The 25,056-nt window shown below is 46.9% G+C and overlaps 1 protein-coding gene across 4 annotated transcripts in view; it reads left to right on the top strand.

Moving 5' to 3' along the window:
- The window catches only part of MTSS1 (MTSS I-BAR domain containing 1), a 189,518-nt gene extending 164,605 nt beyond the window's left edge, over positions 1-24,913 (top strand). Inside the window, exons 7-15 of one of the 4 annotated variants that reach the window (XM_035277395.3) lie at positions 7,339-7,496; positions 8,694-8,801; positions 10,405-10,502; positions 13,139-13,349; positions 17,238-17,357; positions 18,190-18,384; positions 19,646-19,819; positions 20,133-20,295; positions 22,030-24,913. In XM_035277395.3, the coding sequence (XP_035133286.1) occupies positions 7,339-7,496; positions 8,694-8,801; positions 10,405-10,502; positions 13,139-13,349; positions 17,238-17,357; positions 18,190-18,384; positions 19,646-19,819; positions 20,133-20,295; positions 22,030-22,730 (1,928 nt within the window). In that variant the 3' untranslated portion in view covers positions 22,731-24,913. The remainder of the gene's footprint in view (positions 1-7,338; positions 7,497-8,693; positions 8,802-10,404; positions 10,503-13,138; positions 13,350-17,237; positions 17,358-18,189; positions 18,385-19,645; positions 19,820-20,132; positions 20,296-22,029) is intronic. The other 3 variants (XM_002759238.7, XM_002759239.6, XM_035277398.3) reach the window with 3 other exon arrangements.
- Positions 24,914-25,056: the final 143 nt, after the last annotated feature.

Consider the following 25,056-nt stretch of genomic DNA (forward strand, 5'->3'; position numbering starts at 1 on the left):
AGTGTTAGTGCAGACCCCGTAAGAGTTAAGTCCTGTGAGACTGCCACAGATTCAGTCACCAGCCACAAGTGGGGTCCCCAGAGTCCTCACATTAATGCCCAGCTGACCACAAACTTGGGGTTTCCTATGACACCCCCCCATCAAGTTTAATAATTTTTTTAGGAGGACTTGCAGAACACAGGAAAGTACCATATTTGCAATGACTGGCTTCTTATAAAGAATGCAGGTTGTAGCCTTGTTTACTATATTAAAGATGTTCAGGACTCTGCTGAAGTCCTTGAAGCCTTTTTGGCTTCATAATTCCAAATACACAGTGTGTATTTGGATTAGACTGTGGCTTAACTGGAGATCCAGTTAGCAAGTGGTAGTTGTTGTCTGGGTGACAGATGTTGGTGGCCTGGGCTCAGGGAAGTGGCCACAGAGATAGAGAGGAAGACAGGTGGATTCAGGAGCTACTTAGGAGAAATGCAAAGGAAAGAAGAGTTGAAGATGATGGTAAATTTCTGGATCTGGTAGCCAGGTTTGCAGATGGTGGAGCATATCTTTACCTAGAAAGGAAGAAGCATTTTGGAGCCATGAAGATCCTCTGTTAGAGACACTCTGGATGGTGAGCCGCAGGTTGACATGGGACGTTTTCTGGTTGTTCTCTGAGCTGTCTCTCTCTTTTTTTTTTGAGACGGAGTTTCACTTTTGTTACCCAGACTGGAGTGCAATGGCGCGATCTCGGCTCACCGCAACTCCGCCTCCTGGGTTCAGGCAATTCTCCTGCCTCAGCCTCCCGAGTAGCTGGGATTACAGGCACGCGCCACCATGCCCAGCTAATTTTTTGTATTTTTAGTAGAGACGGGGTTTCACCACGTTGACCAGGATGGTCTCGATCTCTCGACCTCGTGATCCACCCGTCTCGGCCTCCCAAAGTGCTGGGATTACAGGCTTGAGCCACCGTGCCCGGCCTGAGCTGTCTCTCTTTATCCTTTGCTTGGATAAACAGCTGATTTCCCAGAGACTGGTGAAGAATCTTGATGATAAAACTCTTTTAGTGAAAGAATTATGGGATCTTTTGCATTTTCTTACAACTAAAAGGACCTTGAACTGAAAGTTCTCTTTAAAAAACAAAACAAAACTCACCCTACCCTGCATATTATCGCCTGCTAAACTCCCCAGTGTCAGAAAGTACAACTTGAGAGATGCCGCAGTGGCAGCTGATCATGCCTGACCTGTAGTGAGTGCTCAGCGTGTGCTGGGCGTTGTTCAGAACGCCTCATGTGGATTAGTTCATTCCCGGAATCATCAGCCCTGTGAGCTTGATACTGTTATTATTTACATCCCACAGGTGAAGGGAAACTGGGGCACAGTCAGTTGAAAAAATAATGGAAATTGAGTTTGAAAATTTTTAAGGCTAAAAGCCTTCCGTCTTATCTAATCACATCTATCTTTCTTTTGATTTGGGGGTGGTTTTTTCTTTTGGGAATCAGTCAAAACCCACTGTGGGTTATTAAGAGTAGCAGATGACTTACAAAGGGATAATGAGGATAGCCTTCTTTTTCTGGGGAGAGAAGTTTTCTCCAAATTCTGATCTCCACTGTCACCTTGCATGTCCATTTCCAGATCCTTTGTATTTTATATTTTTTGTATAATTTTGCATTTTAGTATTTTATATCCCATGTTGCATTTGGCTCTGGATACCAGCAGTTGTCAGATGCACCATTATTTTCCAGGCCACTAAGAGAGAAAAAAACCTACTGATTAAACCGTGACACACCCTGATTGGTGAGGTGTAAAAATGGGGGAAAGTGGCTGTCTCAGAATGAAATGCAGTATTTGTGTGAGTGAGAAGCAGGTGAAAGTCGTTTTGCAGGATTCTAATGGCTTCTCCATATGTCTTGTCTCAGAAGAAAGAAAGGACTTGGGGTGTTTTGCTGACTCCCGGCAGCATTCTTGGCCCAGCGTGTCCTGGGTTTACTCTTCCCCATTGGAAAGCCCTTTGCCAGAGAACACTGGCTTGGTTGAGCCATGAAGCTTACCACAGGAGTGCAGCCCGTGTATAAAGAGGCTGGGCCAGTATAGATAACACTAATCACATTTCACTGGCTTTCTGATTGGCTGTTTAGCTGCTGGCAGCTTGTTCCCAGCATTCATGTTTGCTGTGAGCAGGAAACACAAAGAACCCTGTCTTCAGAATGGGAAGGACTTGGGGCTGGATTCTGGCTGTGCTGGTGGCTAGCTCCATGCTTGGGATCATGGCCTTGTGCAAGCCACTTGGCCTCCCTCCATCTCAGCTTCCCTATCTATCAAAAGGAGTATTCAGTCCTGCCTTGAATGTGTATGTAATGATTAAGGAAATAAAATGCAAGTGTTGAAGTTGATAAAGGATCTTCATTTTAATCCAGAAAACTAAACTTAGCTCACTTAAAAATTCCTTCCTTCTATGGCCAGGCGCAGTGATGGCTCACACTTGTAATCCCAGCACTTTTGGAGGCCGAGGCAGGCAGATCTCTTGAGGTCAGGAGTTCGAGACCAGCCTGGCCAACATGGTGAAACCCCGTCTCTACAAAAATTAGTTGGATGAGCTACTTGAACGCAGGAGGCAGAGGTTGCAGTGAGCAGAGACTGTGCCACTGCACTCCAGCCTGGGCAACAGAGCGAGACTCTATCTCAAAGAAAATTCTTTAGGGGTGCTGCCTTGGCCCATGTCATGGTACATTCACAATGCTTTGCCCCAGTAACATTTTCTGCAAAGAGAATAATCATGATTTCCCCTGGGGAGGGGGGATAAGGGGCTCCTGGCTGCTGTGCATCAGAATTCCCCAGCGTGAATACACCAGGACCTGCAAACCAGCAGCAGGAAAAAAATTCTGAAGACTGAAGATGCCTAAGATATTACGAAAGAAAGCCGAAAGCAATTGTTTGCACAAGAATTTTGTCTGGGAGGCCCATCCGAGGCACCCCCGCCTCCTCCCCTTGGCTGCTTGATGATCCTGGAATTTGCTGATCCTGAAGCATTAGGACATTTAAGGGCATGATGGCTGAGGCCAGGGAGCAAACTTGGTCAAGTTGTATCAGTGCTCAATTCAATTGCAAATATTTGAATACCTGCCACTTCCAGGCAAGTGTGCTGACTGCGGAGATAGAGTAGGGAGCAAAAGCATTCATGGGTTCTGCCCCCGTGGGACTGCCCCTGAGTAGGGGAGACTGATGTCAGTCAAATAACTAGAGAAATAAAGATGAAATTCAAACCGGAGCAGCCCTGGTTTACTTTCACCTGGAGTGCTGCAAATGATAAGTATAAGGGACTTCAGAGATCAAGTAAGAGAAGCCTAATCTGAGGAGGAAGTCCACGGCGGGATTCCCTGAAGGATTGAAAATTCTGTGAGACCTGTAGGATAAACAGGTGTTAGGAATGTAGCAGAGGGGGAGTGGAGTGAAGGTGGGAAGGGGTCCAGTCCCTGGAGGATGAGAGGGAGAGGAGAGGGGGACAGAATGGCTCACAAAGGCTGAGGTTATGAGGTGGACAGGCAGTGACCTTTCATGCCTTGCAGGGCAGGCCATGTTAAGGACATTGGACTTTTCTTGAGAGCAATGGGAGCTGTTGAAAAGCATGAGAATATTTGCATTTTGAAAGTAATCTATGGCCATGTACGGTGGCTCATGCCAGTAATCCCAGCACTTTGGGAAGTCGAGGTGGGTGGATCACCTGAGGTCAGGAGTCGAGACCTGCCTTGGCCAACATGGAGAAACCCCGTCTCTACTAAAAATACAAAAACTAGCTGGGTGTGGTGGTGCACGCCTGTAATTCCAGCTACTTGGGTGGCTGAGGCAGGAGAATCACTTGAATCTGGGAGGCAGAAGTTGCAGTGAGCTGATAGCATGCCACTGCACTCCAGCCTGGATGACAGAGGGAGACTCCATCTCAAAAAGAGAAGAAAAAAGAAAGTAACCCAGGGCTGCTCTGGGTGAGCTAGTCCAAGTGCAGTCTGGGGTGACACATTAGGGGCTGTTGCATTCCTGGCCAACACAGTGAAACCCTGTCTCTACAAAAAATGCAAAAATTAGTCGGACATGCTCTCTTGAACCCAAAAGTTAGAGGTTGCAGTGAGCCAAGATTGTGCCACTGTACTCCAGCCTGGGTAACAAGAGCAAAATTCTGTCTCAGATAGCGATGGCCCAGTGAGAGTGGAGGTAGCAAGGGTGAGACAAGAGGATGGAGTCAAGTCCGTGGGAGCCGGAATGGCCAGGACCGGTGCTCAATGAGCCAGTGGTGACTCTCCTGACACTGCCGATGGAGAGAAGTGAGTGGGCTTTTGTATATATTAAATCAGCACTAACACCAACTCTGAATTTGTGGACTTGAAAAGATCACTCTATCTTAAAACCAGTATACTCAACTGGGACATGAAATAATTTCTTTCACAGTTTTATTTTAAATAAATATAATTACATGTATTAGTATAACATGTAATTTATAAAACACATGAAACCAGTGGCTCGGGTGGCCACATTAATGTATGGTGATGATTACTCCTACATCCTTGAGGAATATGTTGAAGACATGGCAAAGAATTATTCTGAGGGGTGGAGGTAGTGACTACATGGAAGAATGAGTGAGTAGGTCACCTTGAAAATTTGCTGAGACAGTCAGGCTTGGTGGCTCATGCCTGTAATTCCAGTGCTTTGGGAGGCTGAGGTGGGAGAACCACTTGAGGCCAGGAGTTCGAGACCGCCTGGCTAACAAAGCAAGACCCAATCTCTACCAAAAAATGGAAAAATTAGCAGGGCATGGTGGTGCACGATGGTAGTCCCCACTGTTCAAGAGGCCGAGGCTGCAGTGAGCTATGATCGTTGCATTGCCCTCCAGCCTGAGTGACAGAGCGAGACCCTGTCTCCAAAAAGGAGAGTTATGCAGAGACTTCTCAAGCTCAAGCAGCAAATTTCTTTTTCTTTTTTTCTTTTTTTTTAAAATTCAGAGTCTCACTCTGTTGCCCTGGCTGGAGTATGGTGGTGCAACCTCAGCTCACTGCAACCTCCGCTTCCCAGGTTCAAGTGATTCTCCTGCCTCAGCCTCCTGAATAGCTGGGACTACAGGCATGTGCCACCATGCCTGGCTATTTTTTTTTTGTACTTTTAGTAGAGATGGAGTTTCACTATTTTGGCCAGGCTGGTTTCGAACTCCTGACCTCATGATCCGCCTGCCTCAGTCTCCCAAAGTGCTGGGATTACAGGTGTGAGCCACCATGCTTGACCCAGCAAATTTCTTATATATAGTAGTTCCCACTTCTCTTCAGGGGATCCATTCCAAGACCCCCAGTGGTTCCTAAAACTGCAGATAGTACCGAAGCTTATGTGTATTGTGTTTTTTCCCATGCATACATGTCTATGATAAAGTTTATAATTTAGGCACAGTAAGAGATTAACAATGATAATAGAGCAATTATAATGATATACTGTAATAAAATTCATATGAACGTAGTCTGTCTCTCTTTCAAAATACCTTATTTTACCACACCGTGGGTAACTGAAACTTTAGAAAACAAAACCGCAGATGGGGGACCACTGTGGCGTAGCTGTTGGACAGCATCCCTCCTTGCACTTAGATACTCTCTGCACATTTCTACTCACTCGACTGGTGAGAGTTATATACACAGAGCTGTGCATACTGTATTTATCGGCCATCTAAGGCATTTTCAAGGGTGATCTTCGACTATCTGTAATTTTCTTATTATATGCTAACTTAAACTTATTCCGTGCCCGAGAAGTGACTTTTCCTTACTGAAATCTGACTACCTTTTCTATTGGGATGTGCTTTAAGCCTGATTGCTTCTTGCTCCAAATTAAACATTCTCTTCTGCTTATGAGAGAAAAATACAGGATATTTTCCCTGACCCTTTCTTTCATCAAACCAAATGGTCCATCTCATCTAATGTTCTCTACATCATTAAGAAGGATGGAAAGGAACTGCAGGGCCCTTCCTACGAGGTGGTGGGACAGAGAATAGGCTCAGTGTTGAGGGAATGAGGCCGTGTGGCTCTCCCCTGCCTCTCTACCATTCTTTGTGTGACCTTAGGTGAGTCCCTCGACTTCTCTAGGACTTGGTGTCCATTGAAACACGAGCAGATTGACCCATTTGGATAACCCCTTTCTGCTCTAACATTTTATGTTAAAACTATTAAACAGACATTGATTAAGCACTTGCTGTATACACACATGACACTGTACTAGGGGCTGTGCTGGGAAAGACCAAAATCCTGCCCTGACGGAGTTTAGAAATTGTCTGGTTTGAGCGATAGGTGAGGCCCCTGCATAGGCAGCCCAGGGTGGAAGCTCATGAGCTGCTGTCCCCTGACCGTCACGCTGCTGTCCCCACATACAGATCAGATTTGTAGTAGCTGCTCCTTTGGACACAGTGCCTGTTGGTCCATGTTTATCTTCTAGGACAGCAGACTTGTTATGCCAGGGGCCATGGTCTGGGGGCCATATTCTCAGTGTCACACTACTCTGCCATTGTGGGGAGAACTGGTACAGGCAATATGGTAAATAAATGGATGTAGCTGTGTTCTAATAAAACTTTATTTGCAAACACAGTTTGCTGACCATGTGGTAGTCATTTAAAAGATTAACACCCCATCTTAAACTCTAGAAATGGTTGCCTCTACCTAACTGGGGTCTGTGCACCTGGCCAGATAATTCCTGAACGTGGGCCAGGCTCAGCATAAACCCCACTTTCAGTTTTACCGACAGAGACCTGTCTGGAGGTCTTGTTGTTACTGGGCCTGTTTCACAGGAAGAGCATTCTGGACTCCCAACTGCCAAGGATTCCCATGGCCCCCAGAGCCAGGAGAGCGGATGCTTCTCACCTCTGTCTTCAGGAACAGAAAATTCTATCCAGACAGAGGCTCTTTGATTGAGGTTGACCCAATAAAGCCAGCTGGGGCCTGTTTTTGGAAACACCCACAGGCTCTTACCTTGTTTCCGCATCCCTTTGCCTCTTCAGAATGTTCTAAAAGGAAAGAATGCTCTCTGGCTCTGTGTCCCGGAGTTTTGTTGGCAGAAGGCTCGGTGGGTTTGTGCAAATGCGAGAAGGCAAGTCATGAAGGGTTGCCAGGAAATTTTCCTTGTCACGAATAAATCAGGCTAAGAGACCCCTATGGGCATTGGAAATTGGAAATGGCTGTTCCTAGAAAAACAGCCATCTTAAATCCTTTTGGGGCATGAATAAATAATTTTTTTACGTCCTGGAAAATTGTGGTTATTGACTCCAGCAGGGACCCCAGGGAGGAGGGGCACTTGTTCCAGAAGCTGGCGTTTCAGCAAGCCGTGCTTGAGTCTATGTTTTGTTTGCAGGGAGAGGTGATATTCAGCCTCAGTTGGACAGTGCTCTCCAAGATGTCAATGATAAGTATCTCTTGTTGGAAGAAACAGAAAAGCAGGCCGTCCGGAAGGCTTTGATTGAAGAACGTGGCCGATTCTGCACCTTCATCTCTATGCTGCGGCCAGTGATTGTAAGTTAATGGAAAACTCCAGAGATTTAAAATGCAGGTGTGGAGGTTGCTTCCTTCTAATTTTATCCATCCACTGTTGAGTCATTGAGGCTCTACTGTCAGGAATCATGATGGTGGAATCTCTTGTACAGACCAGTGATTCAGTGTGAGTTGATGGCCGTGATAGCTCATTCTTCCTTCACTGTTCGTAGCACTGTGTGTTCCACATTACTTTTTCTCACCAAGTCAAGAAGGCCCAGCAGAGTGGTTCTCAAAGTGGGGTCCCCAGCTCAGCAGCATCACATGGGAACTGGCTAGAAATGCAAGTTCTTGGGCCCAACCCAGACCCACCAAATCTAAACCTCTGGGGGTGGGGATCCAGCCAACTGTGTTTTAAGCACTCCCGGTGGTTTGGAGACTCACTGTTCAAGCCGAGTACCAAGGGGTGACTGTGAGATGAGTATCTATCGAAGCGCCTCAGTGAATCTGTTTAAACTTAATTTTTAAGGAAATCATTTGCATGCTGTAATTGAGAACTCACAGTGCAGGCGTTCTTGAAGCTGACTCAAAGGTGCCAGCTCGTTTCCTTCAGCCCTTGCAGACTGTCTGAATTTGAGTTGTTCTCCTGAGTGTAGAACTTTCCCATGGGTCATTCTAGCCAAGCCCCATAGTACCAACGTGGCACTTTGATAAAGCACATGGGATGTTTCTTTTATGGTCCCCAGCTCCTATGTTACTTGTCTTTTATCGAGTTGGTGGAAAAACACAAGAAAGAAGGGGAAAAGTTGGCATCTGTTGAACCACACAGGCACTGTCACAAAGATCTGAACCAAAATATCTCCAAGTTGTGTCATCCATTGAAGCTAAGCAACTTCAGCAAAGGACCACTTTGTGAAGGGGGCTGTGCTGCATGATCCCGTGGGGACACACAGACCATCGCGCAGGCCTGGGAGCCCCCAGGCCCTGGGAGGGAGGTCCGTGTGTTCCCCATTGTCCCCCATGTACAGGTCACTCCTCGATTATGGCGGATTTCTTTTTCCCTCCCATTTCCCAAAAGAAAGGGCATGTAGTGCCTTCAGCAAAGATTCGCTAGTCCCAACAGTGCCTTTTCGGAAAAATGGAAAGGGTTATACAGAGACCTGAATAAAAATAGTTGGACTAGAGCAATGAAGGGAATCACTCATGATAATAACATTTCATGAATGACTTTTCCTTCAGGAAGAAGAAATCTCAATGCTAGGAGAAATAACCCACCTTCAGACCATCTCAGAAGATCTGAAAAGCCTGACCATGGACCCTCACAAACTGCCCTCCTCGAGTGAACAGGTAGGGGTCAGGGGTTAAGCACTTACAGGATCAAAACAAAGAGGTAAAGTTCAAGGCCCTGGCTGGACGTGGTGGCTCACGCCTGTAATCCCAGCACTTTGGGAGACCGAGGCAGGCAGATCACGAGGGCAGGAGTTCAAGACCAGCCTGACTAACATGGTGAAACCCCGTCTCTACTAAAAATACAAAAATGAGCCAGGCATGGTGGCACATGCCTGTAATCTGAGCTACTCAGGAGGCTGAGGCAGGAAAATCGCTTGAACCTGGGAGGTGGAGGTTGTGGTGAGCCAAGATCATGCCGTTGCACTCCAGCCCGGTGACAGCGAAACTCCATCTCAAAAAAAAAAAAAAAAACAAGACCCTGAATGCTCCTTGTGACATTTGTCACATCTTAAACTGTAGTCATATTCACCATGTCCTTTACGATGTAATATACAGAATGAGAGAGCTGTCACGTAGGACCTGTTGTGTGTCAGGCACTGTCCCAGGCATTTTACATAGCCTGACTTCCTCCATTCATCTTCACGATTATGCTTGTTTTATAGAGGAGGATGCGGAGGCAGAGAGATGGAGTCCCTTAACCAGGTTCACCTAGCTAGTAAGTGGTGGAACTGGGATTTGAACCAAGTGGTCAGCTTCCAGATCCCAGGCCTTTAATTGCTGTGTTCATCTGTCCCCTAGAAATCAGCTCTCATAAGAACACGTCACTGGTGTGTTTCAGTTGACCTTGTCAGCCATTCTCCATTTCTCTCATTCTAATTGAGCAATACATGGAGATCTCTCTCGTCTTATGGAACAGATGACATTTTTATGCTTTATTCATTTAATTCACATCACACAAACACTATGTCAAATGGGAAGAGACATATTTGGGGGAACCACTGATGAATCATACGCTGGCCATTGCACTTGGTGACAGTGTTTTCACCTCTTTGGAGAGCCAGCTCAGAGGGCAAATTTGGGAGCTCGTGCTTTCTCTTCTATCAAATTACATTTATTAGACCAGAGCGTGCATGCATTCACTCAAATAAACATTTACTGAGTGCTTCTTATGTGAATGAAACATGAACCTTACACTCCTGTGGCCCTTTGTCAAGCAAGGGAGACAGATGTAGAAATAATGGTGAAAGAATTGGCTTGCTCTTGATTCTGTTAGGCTTTAAAATTTCTGGTGCTGGTCAAATAGGGCAGAAATGACTACTGAATATCAAGTCGATAATATGCAATATCAACAATTCTGGGAACCATGATATGGTGTTATAAGAGGAATATCCTGCAAATTCTAGCCTGGGGTATAAATGGCTCTTGTAAATTGTTAATTGGTCACCGTATTTCTCTCTCTTAGCTGATATTTCATGATTTTCCTTTTCCCTTCCCTCCTTTCTCCCTATGAATTATGGTTTTACTTCTCTCAGTAAAAGGACTATGACATTGATGGATTTGGTAGTGTGGCTCTTCAATTAAAAAATACTGTTTAACATGTTTTCCTTTCATTCCCACCCCCACGATGGCAGCCTTTGGATGCTTTGGTGGATGTTAAGCTTTGATGGCTAATGTCTCCCTTCTCAGCACCTCCCTCACCCAGCTGGCTCTGTCCCCTTAGGTGATTTTGGACTTGAAAGGTTCTGATTACAGCTGGTCATACCAGACGCCACCCTCTTCTCCCAGCACCACCATGTCCAGAAAGTCCAGCGTCTGCAGGTAAGTGAAGTTGGGGTCCGCTCCTCCTTTCAGACAGGTCATTTTTCTTTATGCCAATGTGAGCAATAGAGCCAGTCTTTATCCCTTAGAATGGCTCATTTTTAAACAGGAAATGGGGGCATGATAAATTCAAACAATGGTAATGATTTTGGTCTTGCTTTTTAGTCTCTGCATTAATTTTGGATCAGAAAGAAAAACCCCATTAGCCCTTGACTCATGGATGTAGCTTGTTCTCTCTCACTTGTGTATTGTGGGAATTTCCCATTCTATGAGATCACATTTGATTTTCCTGTTTAGCAGCATGAAAACCTGCTAAGGCCTAAAAGACAGTGAAACTAGGTTGATTCTTATATAGGCTGATCTCACCGTTGCCGGAACAAATGAAGGAAGTAACAATGGCTTATGCTTTCATTTTGTCCCATATTTTTATTTCAGGGTTTCGTAAAGTAAATAGAGTTCTTGCTCTATCAGTGTCTACTACCATGACTCCCACTACCACACCCACACTTCTGTTAATTAGTACTGTTAACAGAACTAATCAAACAAAATCCTTTGGAATAATTCTGCCATCTGCAAAACTGTTATTTAGCAGTTTTCTGTTAGAAGTTCTTTGCCGACTAGGAAAGTTTATTCTCCTCTTCTTGAAAGACGGAAGCGTGATGTACCACTTAACTCTCTTGGTATACTAGTCCTGTTACTCTTTTAATTTAACTTTTCAAAGCCAAATGAATTTCCACTTGCTGTGTATGAGCATTGAGAGCCAAGGGCAGGATGGGTCTGCTAAATCTGTACATGGTGATGTTTGGTACCTGCTCATGTGTATTTCCTTTCACTGCGGAGCTTGTACACTGTACACTTAACAGGAAGTTCAGACCTAAGATGCTACATCCTGACATTCTGCCCTGTGAAGATGTTGGTTTGTTTCTTATCTTTCATCAACTGTGTATGTGTGTGTGAGAGAGAGAGAGAGATGGGGGGGAGAGAGAGACCTTTTTGTTGTTGTTGCCAAGAAAAGTCTCTCTTGTTCGTATAAAACAACGTGGCATGAGTAGTTTTTCTTTCTTATAATTTTAGTTTGAGTAGAAAGCCGTGTTGCACTGACATCTGCAACTCTGAGGCTGCTGGGGTGGAGCTGCTGGAAGCTTTACTGTCGGTCCCCAGCTGCCCCCTTCTGGCTGATTGGAGGAAAAGCAAATCATGATATTTATTCTTGACTGCAGCAGTTTGCTCCAGCACGCTCCTCTGTGTCTGAACATTCGCACCAAGTAATTCTGGCATGGAACAGTCACACGGCCCTTGAGTACCTTATTAGCTGCCAGATTTTGCAAACCAGAATCTCTTGCAGGCTTAGGAGCAGAAACCATGAATTTTCCAATCCCAGTTGTTTAGTTCATCCCTACTGGTGCCTCTACAACTGCTCTTTTTATTTCAGCTCTGTTTGTTTGGACCATGGGAGTCTGTTTTCTGCTTTTTATGATCTAAGTTATTATACAGAGTGTGGGGCATGTCTCTTCTTCTTCTTCTTTTTTGAGATTGGGTCATGCTGTCATCCAGGCTGGAGTGCAGTGGCACAATCTCGGCTCACTGCAACTTCCATCTCCCGGGTTCAAGCGATTCTCCTGCCTTGCCCTCCCAGGTAGCTGGGATTACAGGCACCTGCCACCATGCCTGGCTGATTTTTGTATTTTTAGCAGAGACGGGTTTCACCATGTTGGCCAGGCTGGTCTCTAATTCCTGACTTCAAGTGATCCACCCACCTTGGCCTCTCAAAGTGTTGGGATTACAGGCATGAGCCACTGTGCCTGGCGAGGAGCATATTTCTTATGAGTGGAGGTGGAATACAGACAGAAACCCAGAGAGGGTGTGTCATTATTTGACACTCTGTTTACTGTGCCATCTTGAAAGCAAACAGCTGAGCATTGATTGCCCTTAGTCTCTGAAAGCTGCCTGCCTCTTGCCAGGTGTGCTATTGTGCCAGACCCACAGGTATTTTAACAAAGAAACAGCTGGAGTCAGAGTAAAACCATTAATTAAAGCATCACTTTGTTAACCAAAGGTAAAACCCATGTACAACACATTGAGTTGATTTGCTGATGTTCTTTACAGCAGGCTTGGCCAGACTCACCTAGGTGAAATCACCTCAGCAAATCCATCGGTAGTATGGACGCAGATGGTCCATCCGAGAACATTCCAGTCACACTGAAGCCCCAGAGGGCTTTGCTGCAGGCTCATGGTTCCTGCAGGCAGATGGCCCTGTCCCTGTTCTTGCTACTGACATCAGCTCCCCTGGTTTTGGTGGGAGGTGAAGCAGCAGAGTTGGGTGGCAGTTGACTTTTTAGAACCCCAGACCTCCCTCCTAAGAATGCCACATGGTTACCATCAGAGACCTGAGTGCTGGCAGCTGTATTTCCCCCGGGTCACCTGGAAAGCCTTTTGTTCACTAGCTGATTGATTTGGTGTTTTGAAAACTGTCTCGTGGTTTGTACTGCATCTCGGGCCAGAGAGCTAATTGCATTATGTTGTGCTCCTCCCTCTTCTGCCTCTTGTCTGTTCCCCTCCTTCCTCATTTCTTTTACCACGGCCCCTGCTCTCTTTATCTTCCTTGCCCTCCCCTCACCCCTGCTTGTCCCCCACAGCAGCCTGAACAGTGTCAACAGCAGCGACTCCCGGTCCAGCGGCTCCCACTCCCATTCCCCCAGCTCACATTACCGCTACCGCAGCTCCAACCTGGCCCAGCAGGCTCCTGTGAGGCTGTCCAGCGTGTCCTCCCACGACTCAGGATTCATATCCCAGGACGCCTTCCAATCCAAGTCACCATCTCCGATGCCGCCAGAGGCCCCCAACCAGGTAAGGGCACCCTTGGCTCCAGGAGTGGCTGTCACACCTGGTGCCCTGACCACCATCGATGGCCAGAACCAAAGAAGTACCTTGGCTTTGACAAGCCCCTGCCTCCTGACTTGAGAAACCTCTGGTTTAATTTCTCATCTTTAGATGTGTTGTTCCCCAAAGAGAGAGATGCCCTAAGTGGGTTTGAAGCCTGTCTCCATGGTGGTAATAGTTGCCTTACCACATCGATTTGGGGAGCTCTCACATGTAAGTAGATGGATTGAGAGGTTTGACCACTCTCAGGCGTCCCTGTAAGTGCCCAGCCAGGCATAATTAAATGCTCTAATTAAAGGGCATTTCACAATGGGGATACCTCCTCCCCCACATCTTGGGTTCTCCCTGAATGACTGAGATTCTAAGGTTGAATTGTGCTTTCGATACCATTCCTTGGCACGCTCAGTTTCTCTTTATCAATCTGTGTTGAGAATGAGAATGGACCATCAGAGCTTATGCACAAAGTTCTGTTGGCACTTTGATTCTGGAAGGGGAGGTGGGGAGAAATCTCTTCAACTACTGTTGGGTTTAATGGTGCTAGGCCAATGGTTCCAGCTGGAGCAGAGAGCAAGAGCTTGGCAGGGCCTCTGAACACCCTTCATGTGCGTCATCAATGTATGTGATCCCCTCTCTGTCCTCTCTCCCTTAGTGTCACTGGGTTGGTGTGTGCCTTGAACTTGGCGAGTAGCTCTACATACAGAATGCTGGGTGCCCCACAGCCCCACCTGCTGGGAAACCCGTGCCAGAGCTCTGCGTTACTCTCCTCACAGCTCAGCGCTCCTGTTAGCATTTTTCAGCCATTTTGGGGGACTGTGGACTCTGTCTCTCTTCCTTGGATACACACTCAATTTTAAATGCACTCAGAGCCAAGAGCCACTGTTATAGTTTGAGTGCCTGAAAGTGAGTGTCCCAGGTGGGGTGATTGGCTCGGTCTGTAAGGAGTCCCCTCTTCCCTACTGTGTGCTTCACTAAACCGTATGTGCTGCTCATAAGCAGAGAGAGCCAAGGGTCAGGAGGAGAGTGGGAGTGTGCAGCACAATTGTGTGTGTTTAATTGACTGACAAATTAACATAGTAGTGTGCACTGACACCCCTTTCTGAAAAGGAGAGGCCACGTGCTACAGCCTTCCCTTCTAAGACTGAGTGTGGATGGGGCTAGAGCAGAGTGTTTCCTGTGGCATGGAGGGAAGCGGAAGGGGGCATGTTGGGTTTACTTCGATCTGAAAACCCGTGCCCAAGATGTGTGTCTGGCAACTCTAGGGTAGGTTTTTGTTTGGTTTTCTTGGGTTTTTGAGATGGAGTCTCGCTTTGTTGCCCCAGGCTGGAGTGCGTGATGTTGGCTCACTGTAACCTCTGCCTCCTGAGTTCAAGTGATTCTCTTGACTCAGCCTCCCAAGTAGCTGAGACTACAGGCACATGCCACCATGCCCAGCTAACTTTTGTATTTTTAGTAGAGATGGGGTTTTGCCAGACCGGTCAGGCTGATGTCAGGTGATCTGCCCACCTCAGCTTCCCAAAGTTCTAGGATTACAGCCGTGAGCCACCACGCCCAGCCACCAAGGTAGTTTTAATGAGCTCAGGGATGCAGCAAAACTTAATAGAGAATTCTGTTTTTTTAAGAAAAACATTACAACTGCTTATTACTATAAGATAAAGGGGAAATTAAAGGCAGTTGTCCAGATCACATTAGCCAGAGGCTACCATCTCCTGAAGGCAGGAACCTCTTCTTTATTTAGGGTGAGGGAAAGGGGGGCCCAGGAGCCCTTCATTTCTCTTCTGAGTAACCCAGGTCTGAGATGAAAGCTGAGTGATGGAATTTGTTCAGAATTCTCTGGTTTACCTCCCCTCCACTCTTCAAATTGTGCCTTCACCCATCAGTGCCCAGGAGTGGGGCCATGTCTTCAATAAGGGTCTCACCCTAGAGCCATTTACTACATTTGAATCAAAAGGTTATTCATAAAAAATGAGCAGAAGTCCAAAGAAATCTGTACCTGCAACCCTATGATGGGTTACTGTTTTATTCATTTGTTTTTGTTTTTTGAGACAGGGTCTCATTCTGTAGCCAGGATGGATTGCAGTGGCGGGATCATAGCTCACTGTAACCTCGAACTCCTGGATTTAGGCAATTCTTGTACCTCAGCCCACCAAGTAGCTGGGACTATAAGCATGTGCTACCATGCTTGGCTAATGCTATTTTAGATTTGAGAATACATGTGCCTTGCATACCGGTGGGGATGGGGCTTCTGGTGTACCCATTACAAATACTGAACATTGTACCTGATGGGCAATTTGGGCGATTTTTCAACTCCCACTCCTCTCCCCTTTTACATGTTTTATTTTTTGTAGAGATGAGATCTTGCTGTGTTGCCCAGGCTGTTCTCCAACTCCTAGCCTCAACAGTCCTCCTGCATTGGCCTCCCAAAGGGCTAGGATTACAGGCATGAGCCACCACACCTGGTTGTTTTTTGTTGATAAAAAAAATTTGAGGTTTAAAGGGCTTTTAGTTCACAGTTTCTCTACTAGGAAGTGGCAGAAATGTGACTTAAATTCAAACCTCCCAGCTTCAGATCCTGGGCTGCTAACCAGACACTGAGCTCGGGATGCAGCTAGGATGTCCGTCCACCGTGGAGCCTCTCCTTGGTTCACCGAGCCCCACACATTGTTGAGTGTTTGATTGGTTCCTTGCCCTTACAGAACAGGAAAGCGAAATCTCTGTTCCTTTGTAGGGACCTCTCTTTTGTTGGTGAAAGAGACAGAAACATGAATCTGGCCTCCTTGATGGTGAATACAGGAACACTTTCAGAGAAATTACAATAGAGAGAGGAGTCAGCTTATTAAACAAACTGAGGTTAAGCCAGAAATTGCAGTTAACAGCGAAAAAATGTAAAGCAAGTACCCGGATGGACATGAAGCAGTGCCCAGGAGACTCAGTTAACAAGAAAGAGATGATCACTGTCTCTCCTTAATTATTTTTTCAGTCCCAGCCATGTGCCAGGTCCAGGACTAGAAGAAACCTGGGTGTGGGTGTAGCTGAGGTCACAGAACAGTCCCTGCCCCAGCTGAACATCAGGAAGCCAGGCTGGGAGCGCATGCCCTGGCTGATATTTAATACAGATCAGTGTAAAGAAATGGTTTCCCAAATGAGACCTCTCCAGGGATGGTTCATTCTGCCCCACAATGGCCACCAGAAACATCGTGCTGAGCAGAAGGCTTCACTGCCCCAAACCCCAAAATCACACTCCAGGATGTGAAACCTAAAAGTATATCTTAATGAGGCTTGATAGCGGGAAACCACCCTTCCTGGATCCACAGGCTGCATTTGAGGAAGGCAGAGTGCAGGAAGTAGAGCTGTTCCAGGCAGACATGTAGCAAAGCCCAAGCCAGGCTCTGCCTTCATGCAATAAATTATGCCTGTGCACGTAAGAGAGGTGACAGGCAGGGCCTCCCTGGGGACCTGGGCCTGTGGCATGTGAAGAAACGCCCAAGAGAGGACAGCATTGCTGAGAGTTCCAATGCCATGCCTAGATATTCTAGTGCCAGGCATGCTTTCTAGGTCCCAGCAAAAGACACACAAATGTGTGTCCTTAGGGACTGACAGTCTAGTGATCTAGGGCTGGCCGGGTCACATACTTCTTTTCAAGGGCTTGAAAGCCTCTGCATGGATGCAACTTTGGGTGAAAAGTAACCCTAACCCTCTGCTTCTCTCATCCTCCCCTCTTCTGTGTATGTCTGTCTCTTTCTCTGTGCGTGCGCTTCCCCACTCCTGCCCCCATTCTTTTCTTTTTATTTATTATATTTTGGTGGCGTGTGGTTCGATTTCTGTTGGTTCCCTTGTGTGGCCCCTCCCCTGCTGCAGAACTCGTCCAGCTCGGCCTCCTCCGAAGCCTCGGAAACCTGCCAGTCAGTGAGCGAGTGCAGCTCCCCCACCTCTGTCAGCTCGGGCTCCACCATGGGCGCCTGGGTGTCCACAGAGAAGGTGACCACCCGGGTGGCAGCCACAGCGGCCCCATTCCCCTGGTCCCCCCGCCTGCTGCTTACACAGCCCTCACAGCTGTGGCAACCTGGAAGCTCAGAATAACACCAAGAGTGGGGCTCCTCTTGGGGACAGTGGGTGGGACAAGGCTGAGGGGATTTTCTAGAATGAGTGCCTGGCTGCTGAACAATGACCGTCCCGAGGGAGAAGAAGGGATATGGGGAATTTGGAGGTGTGAAGGCTTTCTCCCAGACCAGGTGTTGCGTGCCTATCCATCCTTCTCCCTCCCTTCCCGAGCAATCCACCAGCCCGTTGGATGAGCCATGTCACTGTGTCAGAGGCTGCGTGCTTTTCTGCTTTTTAGTTTGCACCCCCCCACCCCCACTGCCCTCGATTGAGAATCTGCTCCTGAGCAATGCGATGATTTTGGAAACCTAGAATGAACAGATTCATTTGAAGACGCTTTGGAATTTTTAAATTTACATAATGAAATGAGCAAATACTATCACCATGAAATGAGTGAGGCTTCTTTCGTTACATAATCAAAAACCATTGAGAAGGCCACAAATTGAGAGCACTGATCAGTTTCCAAACTTCTAACATGTAGGTCAAACAAAGATGCTTATTTGGTGTCAAATCGATGTGCATTCTTTGCACCCCGGCTCTTTTCGCTCGCATCACGGATCATGCATGAGCAGCGGAGCCCTGATGTTTGTTTTATTTATAAATATTCAGGTTTCCCCTCCCTTGAATGTCAATGCCATTTTGTATCTCCGCACTCATCCTGTTATATTAATTTTTTTTTCCTTTTTCCCCCTTTTTTGTTTGTTTCCAGTTGTCTAATGGGTTTTCTCACTATAGTTTATCAAGTGAGTCCCACGTGGGGCCCACGGGTGCAGGCCTTTTCCCTCATTGCCTGCCTGCCTCCCGCCTGCTCCCTCGGGTCACCTCTGTCCACCTTCCAGACTACGCTCATTATTACACCATTGGGCCCGGCATGTTCCCGTCATCTCAGATCCCTAGCTGGAAGGTTTGTGTCTCTCCCCCTCCTCCTCTCCTCCTGTCATTGCCTCTGTACTCACCCCTCTTCTGTTCCACCCCCCTCACCCGACTCTCCCCTCACCCCCTTCCTTTCACACTCTGCCTTCTTCCCCATAATGCCTCTCCCTCAGGAAACTCCCATTGCGGGAGAACCAGAAAGCAGCCAGCTGCTCTAAGACAGCTATTTCCATGGGTAGCTGGGGCTGAGGATCTTCCTTCAGGGGATTTTGGTCAGTCCCTGATAGATGGCAGCACAGTGTGCACTGCAGGCAGCGGCAGTTCCAAGTCGAAAGGCCCAGTTTTGCATCAAGTTGAAATCTGTGGGTTGATCCCTTCCTGGGGGCCACCTGAGGGTGTCAGCATGATCAGAGAGCTTCTAGGGGGTCTGTCCTTCTGGCCATGTTTCCCATTTTCCCTAATGAGTTCCCTGCTGGGTTGTGGTAACAGAACCGTAACCCAAAGCAGGTTTGGGGTGATTATATTGAACTTAAAAGTACACGCAGACTTTAGTTTTAGTCTTGAGTGTTCAAACATGTTTGCTTTAGTATAAAGACAAAGTTTGAAAATGATCCCCCAGCAAGTCCAATGAATGCTCCTCCAGGACGAGAATCTGCTCTCTTTTGGGAGGAGGACCCTAAGTAGGCCCCTCGGCTGCCAGCATTTTGAGCAGGTTTTGACTTCAGCCTTCACAGGCTGTTTGGACCTCTCAAGTCTCCTCAGAATCTTTCTCCTGCCCCTGGGAGCCTTCCTTTCCTTCTGAGGGCTTGAGAGGTTAGGGAGCCTGCCATGCCCTTTGAGGCTGGTTTCCTGGGAATAGAGGGAGAGGTGCTGACATTACTCTAGTGCTCGATGATGGCCGCTCCCCTAACGGGAAGCCATCCAGATTGTTAAGGAGCGATGGTGCCTTCAGACAGGAGAAGCAGGACGTGCTGTCCACTGGTGGGTGCCCTTAGCTTACATGGGTCACCTGTTAGGTGGCTGCTGGGTCTCCTGCTGCTGCCTGGTGGGTGAGAGTTTTCAATCATTGGGCAGAGATGAGGAAAAGGGAGGTACACAGGGGGCCCCCAAAGGGTTTTCCATTGCTTGCCCTTTAGAGGCTGGAGAGGGCATGCGGAGGGCCTGTGGCTTGTCCCAGCCAGAGTTCCCCTTAGGGGACCCAGCTGCCGTCTCTGGGGAGCTGTCTGTGGGGTCCCTGCAGCCCTCCTGTGGAGGCAGAGGCCCTGGCTCCTGACCACAATTGTTCTGCATAGGACTGGGCTAAGCCAGGGCCCTACGACCAGCCTCTGGTGAACACCCTACAGCGCCGCAAAGAGAAGCGAGAGCCGGACCCCAACGGGGGAGGACCCACCACCACGAGCGGCCCACCTGCAGCAGCTGAGGAGGCTCAGAGACCACGGAGCATGACTGTGTCGGCTGCCACCAGGGTGACGCTCTTGTTCTCGATAGTTGGTTGGGGCCACCTCCACCTGGCTGGGGGCCATATTCTGGCCAGCAAGTCGGGGCCGAGGCAGCCTTGCAGCTGGAGGGACCTGGGCTCCATTCCCTGACTTACTGCTCTATGGCAAAGTCCCTGGGAAAAAGCCTTGTGTGGGAATCAGAGAGGCAGAACTTTCTAGGGTCTGAGTGGGACCTAAGCAAGTCAGTAGCCCTCTGGGCCCACAGACATGGAGTGCAGAACAGGAGTGACATTGAGCCCCACCCCCAAAGCAACATGTGTGTCTCTCCTCCATCCTGCAGCCTGGTGAGGAGATGGAGGCTTGTGAGGAGCTGGCCCTGGCCCTGTCTCGGGGCCTGCAGCTGGATACCCAGAGGAGCAGCCGGGACTCGCTTCAGTGCTCCAGCGGCTACAGCACCCAGACGACCACCCCGTGCTGCTCTGAGGACACCATCCCTTCCCAAGGTACGGGGCAGCCTGGGGTGTGCAGTTGGTCTTTCTGAGCAGCCCCAGGTGAGGAGATAGAAAACTCGTCGTCCATTTTACCCACAACCTCAGCACTGGCTAACACGCATCAGGATTGTTTCCGTCACCTGGGAATGCCTTGGGGAGCTCATCTGTAGTTGTCAAGTAGCTCCCATATAAGAAAGGGATCTGGACTTTCACAGCCTTTTGCGTTTTTCAGCATCATACTCAGCAGTCTCCAATTTGAATGGAGACATGTGCTGTAATAAGAACGGCTTCAGGCCAGGGGCTGTGGTTCACTCCTGTAATCCCAGCACTTTTGGATGCTGCAGTGAGCAGATTGCTTGAGCTGCAGAAGTTCAAGACCAGCCTGGGAAACATGGCGAAACTCTTGTCTTTACAAAAAATGTAAAAATTAGCCAGGTGTGGTGGCACACACCTGTGGTCCCAGCTGTTCTGGAGGCTGAGGTGGGAGGATTGCTTGAGCCTGCGAGGTTGAGGCTGTGATGATCCAGATTGCGCCACTGCACTCCAGCCTGGGCAACAAAATGAGACCCTGTCTCAAAGGAATAGCTTCATTTTTGTTTTAGCACTTTGCACTACACACTTTATGGTTAATTTCCTATTTAATCTTGACAGCCACTTATGGGGTAGGTATTTTTATCCCTGTTAAACGGAAGTGGAAATTAAGGCTCAAATAACTCGCTCATATTCACACAACCAGTAAGTAGCAGAACTGGAGTTGGAACCTAAGTGTGTTAGAGTGTAATCCCAAGCTCTCAACATATTTCAGCCAAATCCCCTCTCAAACCCTTCTCCTTCATCTCCATGTCCACTACACACCCAAGTCAGGCAAGATTAAAATCCAACAGCTGGAATATCTATGATAATTGACCAAAAGCTATGCAGTTCATCAGTCAAAACCTCTAAGACAGTGAGTCTCACTTGAGGGTGATTTGATTTCCCAGGGGACATTTGGCAGTATTTGTAGACATTTCTGGTTGTCACAGCTGGAGGGGTACTACTGGCATCTAATGGGCACAGGCCGGGGATACCACTTAAACATCCTGTAAAAAACCACAGCACGGCCCCTCCCCACCATGTCCTCCGTAACAAAGAACTATGTGGCCCAAGTTATCAGTAGCATGACGGTTCAGAGTCAGTGCTGTGAGCTGTTTAATCTGTAAGCTCCACATCATCCTGAGATTGGTCTTATGAGGAAGCGAGCACATGACACTGATGGAAACTGTCTTTGTCCCTTGTCGTCAGGGACTCACGGTTAGTAGCTTTGTTCCTTGTCTAGCCCTTGCTTTGCCAGTTAATTATCAGGGAGATGTTGTAGCCTAGACTAGTTTATTTGAGGTTCGATCTTCATGTTGAATTCTGGACCAGAGAATTTGTCTTCTTTCATCCCCCTTATTTCTCCCAGAGATGCTTGGAGGTAGCTTTGCCACAGCCTAGCAGCTTTACCTTCTTCCCCATTGATGGTATCTGAGTGGCAACCATGCCCAGCACTGTTCTAGGTGCTCAGGATACATCAGTGAATAAAGCAAAGCTCCCTGCCAGGGAGTTCTTAGTTGGTGAAGCTTTCTGAAGATGGTAGAGAAACCTGGGGGAAGCTTGGGATGAGATTGTGTGTATACCCTGCCTTGCGTGCCTTTTGTCCTCCAAGCACAGAATAATCAAAAAGCAAAGCTGCTGTCTTGAATATGTCTAACCAAATCCTATAATCAGTTTCAGATTATGATTATTTCTCTGTAAGTGGTGACCAGGAGGCAGATCAGCAGGAGTTCGACAAGTCCTCCACCATTCCAAGAAACAGCGACATCAGCCAGTCTTACCGACGGATGTTCCAAGCCAAGCGTCCAGCCTCAACTGCTGGCCTCCCCACCACCCTGGGACCTGCTATGGTCACTCCAGGGGTCGCAACTATCCGACGGACCCCTTCCACCAAGCCTTCTGTCCGCCGGGGGACCATTGGAGCTGGTCCCATCCCCATCAAGACACCTGTGATCCCTGTCAAGACCCCAACTGTCCCAGACCTCCCAGGAGTGTTGCCAGCCCCTCCAGATGGGCCAGAAGAGCAGGGGGAGCACAGCCCCGAGTCACCATCTGTGGGTGAAGGCCCCCAAGGCGTCACCAGCATGCCTTCCTCAATGTGGAGTGGCCAAGCTTCCATCAACCCTCCGCTTCCAGGCCCGAAGCCCAGTATCCCTGAGGAGCACAGACAGGCAATTCCAGAAAGTGAAGCAGAAGACCAAGAACGGGATCCCCCAAGTGCCACTGTCTCCCCAGGCCAGATTCTAGAGAGTGACCCCGCAGACCTGAGCCCAAGGGATACTCCACAAGGAGAAGACATGCTGAACGCCATCCGAAGGGGCGTGAAACTGAAGAAGACCACAACAAATGATCGCTCAGCCCCTCGCCTCTCTTAGGCTCACAAGAAACGCTGCCAGTGGGGAATGAACTGTTTAATTAATGAAACCTAGTTTGTCTTGATCCATTCCAATCTATAATAAAACAAAAGATTTTGTAGGCAACTCGGAATATAGCTCTTTTGAAAGTACTTGACACCTTTAGATAAGAATTAAAACCAACATACGTAACTGACATAATCTTGATCTTTTTTTGTAAATATTGACAATTTTGTTTCTGCACATTTTAATCTTAGTTTCCCTTTTGATTTTTCTGAAGGTGCCAAATTCCATTTAACTTTTTTACAAGTCTTTGTAAAATTTTAAATGCATAAGGGGGGGTTGGGGCAGGGGAACCACGAAGTAGTTAATTTTAGAAAAGGATTTACTATACTTCACTCTTCTTTTTTCCCCCCACAAGCTTTTGTAGATGCATTGTAGTAGTCTAGCTTAGAAGCAAATGCAACTTATTTTAATGTACAAACTAAATGAGTAAGAGGTAAAAATCCTCATTTAAATATACAATGTTCTGGACGAAAAGAGCAGGAGTAACCATTAATGAGCAATATTCAGAGTGAAGTAACTGGAAATGGTAGACTGTGTTGGGATTGGGGGGAGGGCTATGGGAGGGGCACACTGTCAACATAGCCGATCCTGTTACATTTAAGAGTAGCCTCGTAGGTTGAATTTCTTCTAGTAGCTTCATGGTAAATGCATCCGAATAAGCCATACTGGATTGCAGTGTTTGTTTCTGTAGGGTGTTTAAGGACTTCCTTTCTTCCACGATTCCTCTTGACTACACACAGCACCCACCTCCAGTCCCATGCATGCTGCCACTGGGTAGTTGTAGAATCCCCCACTTAAGTTTCTCTTTGATTGTACTCACCTCCATGGAATCCAAATACATCCAAAAGGGTAAGGCAGTTTTAAAAATGTGAAAACATTTAAAAATGATAGCAGGGAATTCTTAAGATTATAGTAAATGCCTTTCACTTAACTGTGCCCAGCAGGCTGGGTGTGTTAAAAAGCCCAAATATTTTGAAAAAACTTAGAACGGATCTGACAAGGGTAGCCAGCTTGGAGTTTAGCAACTTGCCGACGTGTTTACCAATCTGGGGGCTTGTTTTTCTTCTTTTAAATAAATGGCAGTTAATTGGCTTCATAGTAAACATTGAAGAGAAGAGGATTTGTTTATTATAATTGGGAATCTGACCACTATACACTGTCCTTTTTTGTATTGTGGGTAATGTTTTTTGGAAAGGATTTGTCTTTACTTTCTTAAGTGGAAGTTAAATTTGTTACAATGCCCATTCCCTAATGCCAACAGAGATTTGTAGATTTAAAGGGATCACATTTGAAGACAATAGTATTTGAGAAAGCAAGGAAGTTCCTTAGCAGTCAGGTCAGTTAACAGGGCACACTTCTGACTGAACCTCTCAAGGAAGAGGAGCTTGGTGGGTCTCATACACCCTGCAGATTTCTGTTGGCTCTAATCCTCAATTAGCTAATCTTATGCTTTAACACATAACTGCATTGGATGTGAGAGTAACGTACCTGTATGGTCATTGTTCTATATATTAACATTGAACACTGCTGCGATTGCTCAAGGACATTTTATGTTATGGCTTTAAAGCAAAGGCATGATTATTAGAAACTAAGCGTTTTTTCTTTGAAAAACAAGCTCCTTCTACAGAATATAAGCAACAGTAGTGCCTGTGGTTTAGCCCACCAATCTTGATGACTAAAAGTAGCTGATGCATTGTGCATATGATGCTTGAGATGGTTTTTGCAAAAGCAGAAATCGCTGCAAGGTAATCACAATAGATAAAAGTGGTATTTTAAACCTTTGAAATAAATGGATGTAACTGTACCTTGGTACAGCTTTTCACTTGTTTAGTTTTTAAACGTTAGTATAATCTGAATAAATGTTGCCAAATTCAATGTAGAAAGAATGTGACAACACACCTTGGGTAGTTCTGCTTGTGTTTTTGCATATTGTAAAAGCAGTGTCACAGCTAAAAATAAATCGTTTCTAACTGTAAATTATTGTGGTTTAGTTGCTAGTTTGTACGAGAGTTGACCTCTCCCTGTGCAGTTTTTTGTTCTAAACTTGTATAAATAACAATTGTGTAACGTGTCTCCCTTCTACATTGTAACAATTGCTTCAGCCTATGTTATAAATAAAGAACCACTAGATTAAAAAAGTCCTGGATTTCAAGTCTTGTTACAATTCAGTCTAAGGTCTTAGTCAAACATTAGCAGACTGAGACTCAAATTGAGCTTGCACAGAAAAGCAACAAAATATTTTCGTGATGGTTATAAGATCACTAGTTTCTGGAAACTATTT

Source organism: Callithrix jacchus, chromosome 16 (genome assembly GCF_049354715.1).
Source record: "Callithrix jacchus isolate 240 chromosome 16, calJac240_pri, whole genome shotgun sequence".
Lineage (NCBI taxonomy): Eukaryota > Metazoa > Chordata > Mammalia > Primates > Cebidae > Callithrix > Callithrix jacchus.